Source organism: Phalangium opilio, unplaced genomic scaffold, assembly GCF_054372755.1.
Source record: "Phalangium opilio isolate 3A_F unplaced genomic scaffold, DU_Popi_V2 ptg000082l_1, whole genome shotgun sequence".
Lineage (NCBI taxonomy): Eukaryota > Metazoa > Arthropoda > Arachnida > Opiliones > Phalangiidae > Phalangium > Phalangium opilio.
In genome coordinates this window covers 2,780,736-2,792,188 of record NW_028324189.1, presented here as the reverse complement: position 1 = coordinate 2,792,188, position 11,453 = coordinate 2,780,736, and the positions used below count along the sequence as shown (strand labels likewise).

Here is an 11,453-nt window from a genome sequence, read left to right as displayed (position 1 = left end):
GACAAACAAATTCTTATTTACCATAATTGAAGATAGCAAAAGATAATTTCATAATAATAGTAATTGTAATGTTATTTTAAGTTAATTATACCAAATTCCATATACAACTCTTTTCAAAACCAACACCTAACTTCTGAGTTGCATTAAGCCCTTTTTTCCTGTGCTTACAATACTTAAAACCCAGTTTTCAACGCATCGTGTCGTCTGTTTTAAATTCTACAACTACAATTTACACACGTAGTAAGAATTTTTTTAAAAAACCTGTCATTGTGATGCTTTTAAACGTATACACTTTACGGTGTATTATATCAAAAACTCACGGTTAAAAACCAAAAGTGTACTTCGTTAACAGTTCCCAGTCTTTCTCTGAAGACGCCATGTAAAATGAGAAACCAAAAGACCCTTCTCTCAACCCCTACACGAACCAACCAGCAGAGCAGAGCTTTCTTGAGGTTTATAGAAAATAGTACTCTATAGTGGCGATCCTAACGTTAATTATGTACTCTGCTACTATATTGAGCCTACTGACGCATTTTCCCTGTGAAGATAATCATACGCATAGGGGGTCGACACTAGTCTCGTATAACACGACGCGAACAAGCTTCAATGAGGTACACTTTTGGTTTTTAATCTATGAACGTTTGATTCTAGCAATATTAGTTAGGCAACTTACCTTAATTCTAAATGTTTTATCAGCTTTCCAATATAAGCGGCTTTCTATTAACGTTGGTAAATAAAAGGGTAGTTTACTATTTGAACGCGAAATGAAAAATGAAGCTCTGAAAAATATAGATAACAATAAAAATACGTATAGTGATATCCAGGAAAAGTACAAAATAATTTACGTCACTGGGAAACTAGTGGTAAATTCGTGAAAAATTTATATACCTCTAGATTCAACGACCTTGTTCTGTAAGTTTTTTTTCCTACTCTAATTTTAATATATAAGGGTTAATTTATCCTCAATAAGAAACCGATATTTCTAATTCAAAAACTGTAATTGAAATTGTAAACTAAATGAGATAAGACCTTAGTTCAATCGAAGCTAGATAACAGAAGATTGATAAAAAAGTGATTCTTTTATCTTGGTATTTATGTTCGATTGTGGAGGTTCAAATACGTTATTTCGCCACGTCATCTCGTGTCATAATTAACATTTTAATTATTTGCATAATACAACAGTTACGTACTGGAGTATTTTTGTCAGAAGCAATTTAAGTATTTTGCTATTAACCTGTCAAAATTTTAGTTTTATTGTACATTCAAATGTAAGGTATAGGAAATTCCAACAAAAAAAGTTATGGTAGTTGATTGTTCAAGGTGAACTGATTTTATCGGTTCGCTGAGTTAAATATCAGTTGCATATATAGTGCTAAGTTCTAATACATCACGTTTTCGATTTCAAATGTCCTTGATTATACTATAGTATATCGCCTTATCAAAGTTTTCGTTGATCATTTAATTTAATGGCGTGAGAATTTAGTGTCAATGATAAATAAGGTATTCAAATTAAATTGCCACTTGTTTCCATAATAAACACGTAATTAAATCCTTTATTAGACTTAGTTAATTTCAGTGACTTCGCCTCCATCATGTGCTTGTAAATTTTAGACAAATTATTATAGTCCTTATTTAGGATGACCACGGGACAATTCATGAAAGACTTGAATCATTGTTACTAAGGTGCCCATCATAGTTATATTTGAAGGGTTAAATTCATGATAAATGGTGGGCTATGGAAAAATACGTCACTCTATTCCGAAGTACCTGTCTTACCCCTTTCCCTTTTGCCGTAAAAGAATTATTCCTCTTTCTTGAATTGGGTGAAAAAATGGTCGGGAACAATTCTTTTCGGTATAACATTGTAATGAAACGACTTAAGGTAGAAACGTACCATTGGAATTGAACGTGAAAAGAAATAATCGAAGAGTGAGTGATATAGGAGTCCCAGGAGCGGTATTAAGCGTATAACGAGCGCGAATAATTCTTTGAATGACGCAACGAGGACACCGATAGCCGTCACCTTTTTCTCGCTATCCTCTATTCATCCATTCTTCTTCTCTCAATCGTTCTAATCTAGCCCGAGACCTTTTGACTCTCGGGGAAAATTACCTTGGTGGTCGTCGTCTCCCACCCTGAGCTAGTAGTAGCAACGTCTTCTTCCCGAGGACGACCTTGTGGCCATCCGTGGATGCTGCTGTAGAGATTCGGAGAGGATTTCGGGCATCCATCCCCCTTCCGGCACTAACGGCGCATTCCTCTACATTCAATCGATCTCCACGTTTCTCCCAGAGTCCCAGCATCCCTATGGCTTCATCTTCAACCTCCTCCTAACCACCGACGCGACTTAGGAAGCCGTTCCAGTTTGCAATTAATACTTTATACCTTTGTCCGCAATTGGCTGCAGTTTTTATTTTTAACTCGGACATTTGTGTGACATTGAAGATATTTCTATTAGCTAAACGACACCTGTCTACTTTAGAATTAGTCGGTTATGACTGTTTTGCTTCGTATGAACAGTAAACAAATGCTAAGTGTACGTTTGCCGAGTAAATTAACTAGGAAGTACAAATTATAAATGCAATAAGTAATAAAAATGATTCATAAAGATTGTCTCATTTAGTTTTATGCAATAAATAATTATTCATATTACAAAAAACCAGGAAATAAGTATTTATGTTTGTAATAAACCTATACCACCTTTCAGTGGCGGCATGCAATGATACTCTTTCGTCATTTACTGAGTTGACTAAACTATTTTAATTTAAAAGTTTTTAAATTCCACTTCAATCGTGCTTTAATCATGATTTTTAAAACAAAACACTGAAATTTGAAATTCAAATCTGGAAATATTTTAGCGCTATCTATACAATTTACAACAAGAATTTGAAATAACATATTTAATCAAAAAAACTTTTTAGATAAAATTAAATTATTTTTAAAAACTCAATTAATTAATTGTAATTTATTTTGTTAATCGTACTTAATTCATTAATTTAGTTATAATTTCTCTCAAGAGGTAGCAGAGCAGACTCCCAATCGATAAAAAAAAAGACCACGTGACCTAAACGTAACGACCAAACGGCCATTGATAATTTAAAGTACAGCGTTAAGCCTGTAGTTGAAATTTGCCCGGGAAGATACCTATGTAATGGAACAATATAATTGTTATTAATACAGTTAATTGAGTATAATCGTTAATGAAACCAGTGCCTTTAAATCGACAAATATACCAGCCTTAATTGAATGTATTTCATTATATTTTAAATCGGTTTTATTAACTATAATCTTCCAAAACCAACCCAGACAATACATTTTTCAAAGATGCCTGGCAGTTGTGCGAGTTATGCAATCCTTGAGGGGAAATATAAAATTATGGAAACAGTCGGAACAGGTAATTACTTAACTAACTTATTACATTAATTAACAATAATTAAATAATTAAATTAAAATTAAGGCGGATTTGGTAAAGTTAAGAAAGCAATACACATTGCAACTGGGGAGAAGGTTGCCATTAAAATCATGGATAAGAAATCACTTGGGGTAACCATTAATCTTAATTAATTAACTAAATGTTAGTTAGCAAACTTAAATAATAAATTTAAATTACGTAGGATGATTTACCGAGAACCAAATTAGAAATTGAAGCCTTACAAGATTTGTGCCATCAAAATATATGCAAATTATATGAAGTTATTGAAACCCCCACTAAAATATTTTTGGTGTTAGAGGTCAGTCAGTCAGGTCAAATACCTTAAATTTAATTAATATTTTATCAGATTAATAATGATATAATCTTTTAAATTATTCGTAGTACTGTTCAGGTGGTGAACTATTTGATTATATTGTTGAAAGAGATCGTCTTGAAGAAGGTGAAGCCAGATTCTTTTTCCGGCAAATTGTTGCAGCTGTTGCTTATATTCATACACAAGGATATGCTCACAGAGATCTCAAACCCGTAATGAAATTAAATTAATTTAATGTTAAATTTAATTGGGATCTTTCCTATTTACGAGGCCGCCTTCGATAGTGGGATTTTTTTTAGTAGGATAGTAGTAAAAATAGTAGTATTTTTCCTAGATCAAAAAGCTAGACCGATGACGGAGAAAATGCTATGAACAGCTCTATTTGAATACTCATTAGGCATATTTCAGAAGCAACGTTTTCGTATGATTTTACTGTTTTAACAGTTTTTGATTATTTAACCTAATGTTCTCAGTGAAATTTCCCAAAAGAAATTCATTTTGTACTATTAATGCGCCCAAAATAACGAAACATATGTCACCAAAGTGAACTTCCCCACATCTTGGCCTCTCAACTAGGTGTCTATAGTCGCCCTATTGTGAGGCCACTCCTAATCTCGTCGGTCTCTACACGGAAATCAGTAAACCCCATCTCTACTGGCCTCTCAAGTAGGCCACTACTGACGCCTAGTTGAGCGGCCAGTGTAATAGTCCATGGTTCCATTTTGCTTGTTTATTCTCTACTGGCCTCTCAAGTAGGCCACTACTGACGCCTAGTTGAGCGGCCAGTGTAATAGTCCATGGTTCCATTTTGCTTGTTTATTCTCTACTGGCCTCTCAAGTAGGCCACTACTGACGCCTAGTTGAGAGGCCAGTGTAATAGTCCATGGTTCCATTTTGCTTGTTTATTATCTACTGGCCTCTCAAGTAGGCCACTACTGACGCCTAGTTGAGAGGCCAGTGTAATAGTCCATGGTTCCATTTTGCTTGTTTATTCTCTACTGGCCTCTCAAGTAGGCCACTACTGACGCCTAGTTGAGAGGCCAGTGTAATAGTCCATGGTTCCACTTCGCTTGTTTATTCTCTACTGGCCTCTCAAGTAGGCCACTACTGACGCCTAGTTGAGCGGCCAGTGTAATAGTCCATGGTTCCATTTTGCTTGTTTGTTATCTACTGGCCTCTCAAGTAGGCCACTACTGACGCCTAGTTGAGAGGCCAGTGTAATAGTCCATGGTTCCATTTTGCTTGTTTATTCTCTACTGGCCTCTCAAGTAGGCCACTACTGACGCCTAGTTGAGCGGCCAGTGTAATAGTCCATGGTTCCACTTCGCTTGTTTATTCTCTACTGGCCTCTCAAGTAGGCCACTACTGACGCCTAGTTGAGAGGCCAGTGTAATAGTCCATGGTTCCACTTCGCTTGTTTATTCTCTACTGGCCTCTCAAGTAGGCCACTACTGACGCCTAGTTGAGCGGCCAGTTCTTGTTTATTCTCTACTGGCCTCTCAAATAGGCCACTACTGACGCCTAGTTGAGAGGCCAGTGTAATAGTCCATGGTTCCATTTTGCTTGTTTATTCTCTACTGGCCTCTCAAGTAGGCCACTACTGACGCCTAGTTGAGCGGCCAGATCTTGTTTATTATCTACTGGCCTCTCAAGTAGGCCACTACTGACGCCTAGTTGAGCGGCCAGTGTAATAGTCCATGGTTCCATTTTGCTTGTTTATTCTCTACTGGCCTCTCAAGTAGGCCACTACTGACGTCTAGTTGAGCGGCCAGTGTAATAGTCCATGGTTCCATTTAGCTTGTTTATTCTCTACTGGCCTCTCAAGTAGGCCACTACTGACGCCTAGTTGAGCGGCCAGTGTAATAGTCCATGATTCCATTTAGCTTGTTTATTCTCTACTGGCCTCTCAAGTAGGCCACTACTGACGCCTAGTTGAGAGGCCAGTGTAATAGTCCATGGTTCCATTTAGCTTGTTTATTCTCTACTGGCCTCTCAAGTAGGCCACTACTGACGCCTAGTTGAGAGGCCAGTGTAATAGTCCATGGTTCCATTTAGCTTGTTTATTCTCTACTGGCCTCTCAAGTAGGCCACTACTGACGCCTAGTTGAGAGGCCAGTGTAATAGTCCATGGTTCCATTTAGCTTGTTTATTCTCTACTGGCCTCTCAAGTACGCCACTACTGACGCCTAGAGAGGCCAGTGTAATAGTCCATGGTTCCATATAGCTTGTTTATTCTCTACTGGCCTCTCAAGTAGGCCACTACTGACGCCTAGTTGAGCGGCCAATGTAATAGTCCATGGTTCCATTTAGCTTGTTTATTCTCTACTGGCCTCTCAAGTAGGCCACTACTGACGCCTAGTTGAGAGGCCAGTGTAATAGTCCATGGTTCCATTTAGCTTGTTTATTCTCTACTGGCCTCTCAAGTAGGCCACTACTGACGCCTAGTTGAGAGGCCAGTGTAATAGTCCATGGTTCCATTTAGCTTGTTTATTCTCTACTGGCCTCTCAAGTAGGCCACTACTGACGCCTAGTTGAGAGGCCAGTGTAATAGTCCATGATTCCATTTTGCTTGTTTATTCTCTACTGGCCTCTCAAGTAGGCCACTACTGACGCCAAGATGAGCGGCCTGACACTTAACCTAACCTAACCCAACCCAACCCAACCCAACCTAACCTAAACTAACCTAACCTAAACTAACCTAAACTAACCTAACCTAACCTAACCTAACCTAACCTAACCTAACCTAACCTAACCTAACCTAACCTAACCTAACCTAACCTATACTTATCTAGTTTGAACGTTAGGACATATCTGTACTGGCCTCGCAATTAGGCCACTTAGGACACCTAGTTTAAAGGCCAATGTGATGCTTCCATTTCGTTTTTAATATTTATTCACGAACGGCAAAGTAGCCGACGATAAAAACATAGATAAGAAACCCATGTATTGTCCCTAGTTTAATTTTGCGTGTTTATTCTCTACTGGCCTCTCAAGTAGGCCACTACAAACGCTTAGTTCAGAGGCGCGTGTAATTGTACACGGTTCCGTTTTGCATGTTTATTTTCTAATGGCCTCTCAAGTAGGCCACTACCAACGCCTACTTGAGAGGCCCGACATGGAATTTCACCCGCCTCGCCTAAACCTAACCTAACCTAACCTGGTCTAATCTCGTTTGAACGTAAGGGCATATCTGTACTGACCTCGCAATTAGGTTAAAAGCCAATGTATTATTCCAACATTTCGTTTTGCATGTTCATTCTGTACTGGCCTCGCAATTAGAACACTTAAAACGCCTTGTTAAAAGGCCAGTGCATTACCCCATTTTATTTTTCCTGTTTATTCACGAAAGGCTAAGTATGCGCCTCTTTACACGGAAAAAGACAGTAATATAGCAATGTTTTGGAAAAGGCGGCAATTTATGATTAGTGAGAAATAATTTGGAAAAGGCGGCAATTTATGGTTAGTCAGCAATATTTTGGAAAAGGCGGCAATTTATGGTTAGTCAGCAATATTTCAAAAAGGCGGAAATTTATGGTTAGTCAGCAATATTTTGGAAAAGGCGGCAATTTATGGTTAGTCGGCACAATGTAGCAATTCATACTATTTTCTCCATCATAGGTTCCGCTTTTCCTCGTAGGGGGAATACTACTATTTTTACTACCATCCTACTAAAAATTTTACCACTATGGAAAACGGCCTCTAAAATAGGAATGACCCTTTAATTGTTGTAATTTAATAAAAGGTGTTATTTTATTTCAGGAAAATTTGCTAATAGATGATGAACAAAATATCAAAGTTATCGACTTTGGATTATGTGCCAAACCTAAAGGTGGTATGGGGTCAAGATTGGAGACATTTTGCGGTAGTCCCGCCTACGCTGCTCCCGAATTAATTAATGGTCAAGAGTATTTGGGCAGTCAAGTTGATATATGGAGCATGGGAGTCCTCTTATATGCCTTATTGTGTGGATATTTGCCATTTGATGATGAGAATGTCGGGTCATTGTACAGGAAGATACAGGTAACTATGAAGGGATACTACATCAGGGATAAGTCAGAAATTTGCAAAATAGAGGAAAGACCAAAATCTGTCAGGGATAAGACACGGTTTTGCAAAATAGGGAAAAACTGCCAGGGATTTGCAGAAATGAAGGAAAAACTGCCACGAATTTGCAAAAATGAGGGAAAAACTGTCAGGGATTTGCAAAAATGAGGGAAAAACTGTCAGGGATTTGCAAAAATAGGGAAGAACTGCCAGGGATTTGCAAAATATGGGAAAAACTGCCAGGGATTTGCAAAAATGAGGGAAAAACTGCCAGGGATTTGCAAAAATAGGGAAGAACTGCCAGGGATTTGCAAAAATAGGGAAAAACTGTCAGGGATTTGCAAAAATGAGGGGAAAACTGCCAGATATTTGCAAAAAATGAGGAAAAAACTCAGATATTTGCAAAATATGAGAAATACTGTCGGGATTATTTAGGGATTTGAAAAATTGGGGAAATACTGTCTGGGATTATTTTGGGATTTGAAAAATTGGGGAAATACTGTCTGGGATTATTTAGTTTTTTGCAAAATGGAGGGAAAAATATCGGGGATAAGACAGTTTTTGCAAAATTGAGGAAATTCAAGTCAGGAATAATTCAGGGATTGGGACAAAATTGTCAGTGTTTTGCAAAATGATCTATCAGATATAATTTAGGATTTTGCAAAATCATCTATCAGGGATAATTCAGTGTTTTGCAAAATAATCTGTCAGGTGTAATCTAGGGTTTTGCAAAATGATCTATCAGGAATAATTCAGTGTTTTGCAAAATAATCTGTCAGATATAATTTAGGGTTTTGCAAAATGATCTATCTGTATCTATCAGGAATAATTCAGTGTTTTGCAAAATAATCTGTCAGGTATAATCTAGGGTTTTGCAAAATTATCGGAAATAATTCAGGGATTTGCAAAATGAATAAAAAATTAAATATGGTTAAAAACTTCCCTTGTTTAATATGAATCATATTATGATTAATTTATTTATTATTTATAATAATTTGTTTTTAATTTTTCCCGGCTAATTTAGAGTGGAAGATACGAATGTCCCCATTGGCTTTCAGAAGGCAGCAAAAATTTACTCTCTAAAATGTTAGTGACTCATCCCATGCGTAGAATCACGGTTGGTAGTCTTTTAATTCATCCATGGCTCAATGAAGGTTATTGCGAAACAATTAAATGGCCCAGTATCTACAAGGTAAATCCCTAGAAAGAAACTATAATAAAACTCATAAACTATTAAATAACTAATGAATATTTTTAATTTTCTCTACAGAAAAACTATTTAGACGAACGTATCATCTGTGAAATGTCTCTATGTTATGGTCAACCGAAACTATTCATCTTGGACGAGCTTCAAAAATGGAAATATGATTATATGACCGCCACTTATTTCTTGTTACTGCTTAAGAAACGCAAGGGAAGGGCCTTAACTTTGACACCCACAAAGCCACTTACGGTAAGCGTAACGTGTTTTTTGAATTTGGCGGGTGGTGGTAGATGGCGCCATAGTCGTTTGCGTTGATAAATTGCGCCTTAGTCGTTTGCGTCGATAGATGGCGCCATAGTCGTTTGTGTTGATAAATTGCGCCAAAATTGCATGCGCTAATAGATGGCGCCATAGCAGGCTTGGAAATAAGGTTTATTTCTGAACTAGTCCTCCGGACCAGTGACCCCTGATGTCGTAAATATGAAACTGGTCCCGGGACCAGTGACCCTTCCCCTATTTATTTTTCTACTGGTCCCAGGACTTGTGGTTGTTCTCTCTTCTAAAAAAATCTCTCTCGGCTAAGGGTTGTATACACAACTGGACTCCTGGAGTCGAAATTTATGTTAAAATGAAAATAATTAAAGAGGTCCCCATATCAATTTTTAATAAAAGTAGGAATTAATAAACTAGTCATTGGGACCAGTGACCCTCTCGTTTTGAATAAAAAAAGTGGTCCAAGCTATTAATAAACTGGTTTTTGACCTGTAAACCTGTCTTATTTCCTAGCCTGCACAGGCTGGGAAATAAGGATATTTTTTAAACTAGTCCTTTGGACCAGTGACCCCCTAGTGTCTGAAATCATTTACTGGTCTCCGGACTGGTCCCAGCCTTTGCTCTCCAATAGATTTTCAATTAATAAACTGGTCCCGAGGACCAGTAACCCCCACTTCTTGAATTAAAAAACTAGTCCAAGCAATTAATAAAATGGTTTTGGACCAGAGGAAGTGTGCTATTTCCCAGCCTGGCGCCAAAGTCGCATGCGCTAATAGATGGCGCCACAGTCGTTTGTGTTGATAAATTGCACCACAGTCGTTTGTGTTGATAAATTGCGCCAAAATCGCACGCGCTAATAGATGGCGCCATAGTAAATTTTTAAGGCGGCCATGAGTAAAATCCATCATTTATTTAATGTTTTATGTTAATATTAATTAAAATTGGTTATTCAAAAGTATTTTTACACCTAATTTTAAATATTTAAGACATTAATAATCTGCTTTTCTTAGAGTAAGCAATTAGTGCATTGAATTTCTCATAGATGGCGCCTTAATAGATAATTTTTTCCTATAAAAACTGCTAATATTTAATTTTCTCCTTTAAAAAATGCAAATATTTAATGCCGATTTTAAAGTATTTAAAACCTTAATAATCTAATTATCTTAGAGTTATCAATTAGTGCATTGAATTTCTCATAGATGGCGCCTTTACCGATAATTTTCTCCTTTAAATTTTGCTAATTATAGTAAATAACAACCCTGTAATGTTGTTCAATCATAAACAACACTAAAACGCGTCTTAAAAACTAACGAGCTACACAAATTTAGACTCATTTAATTAATTTGTCAATAATTAATTATTTTAATTATTTCTCTTTTCAGGAGAATAATAATAATAATCGCTCGAACTTATCATGGGATTTGGGTGGCTCTCTCGAAAGTGGTTTGAATAACGCTGACCTTTTGACCTTGGGAAGTCCGAAAAGAGACGAGGTAGTAACAGCAACAACAATACAAACAACGCCAGTTAAAACTGAAAATAAAGTCAAGGATGTTGTTGGCAAAAATATTGATGAGCTTATCATAAGTGACAAAGAAAACTTCGCCATTCCACCTCCTCCGTCCCACCGGAAATCGAGAAGAGCTAAAACGGAAGTAGACGCTGATGGTGAGTACATTTTGTTTTATTTATCTTATGGGGGGGGGGTAAAGTTCAAGGTCGGATCTTTACAAAATGGCGGCGATTTAAATCGGTTTTTTTGGGGAATGTACGAGATTTTCTGCTTTTCCGATATTTCTTCACGTTTAGTTAAGAACTAAAAACGTACCAAGAGGGTCACAAATATATTCTATTTATTACTCTTACAAGGGTATAGTTCAAGGTCAGATATTTACAAAATGGCGGCGATTTAAATCAGTTTTTGGGGAATATACGCGATTTTCTGCTTTTCCGATATTTCTTCTCGTTTAGTTAAAAACTAATACTGTACTAAGAGGGTCACAAATATATTCTATTTATTACTCTTAAGGGTAAAGTTTAAAGGTCAGATATTTACAAAATGGCGGCGCTTTAAATCGGTTTTTTGGGGAATTTACGCGATTTAAATGTTTGAAGAGTTCTTCTCTTCCCCGATTTTTGCTGGCTTAGTGAAAAACTGTACCCAAAGGGTCACAAATATATTTTTT

At 37.0% G+C, this 11,453-nt stretch overlaps 1 protein-coding gene across 1 annotated transcript in view; it reads left to right on the top strand.

Annotated features, from left to right (window-relative positions):
- The first annotated feature begins 3,097 nt into the window (after positions 1-3,097).
- Positions 3,098-11,453, top strand: part of LOC149650905 (maternal embryonic leucine zipper kinase-like) — a 32,878-nt gene continuing 24,522 nt past the window's right edge. Inside the window, exons 1-8 of the mRNA XM_089847632.1 lie at positions 3,098-3,394; positions 3,458-3,543; positions 3,615-3,731; positions 3,815-3,958; positions 7,506-7,766; positions 8,815-8,982; positions 9,061-9,243; positions 10,650-10,935. Coding sequence (XP_089703758.1) covers positions 3,325-3,394; positions 3,458-3,543; positions 3,615-3,731; positions 3,815-3,958; positions 7,506-7,766; positions 8,815-8,982; positions 9,061-9,243; positions 10,650-10,935 — 1,315 coding nt within the window. The 5' untranslated portion in view covers positions 3,098-3,324. The remainder of the gene's footprint in view (positions 3,395-3,457; positions 3,544-3,614; positions 3,732-3,814; positions 3,959-7,505; positions 7,767-8,814; positions 8,983-9,060; positions 9,244-10,649; positions 10,936-11,453) is intronic.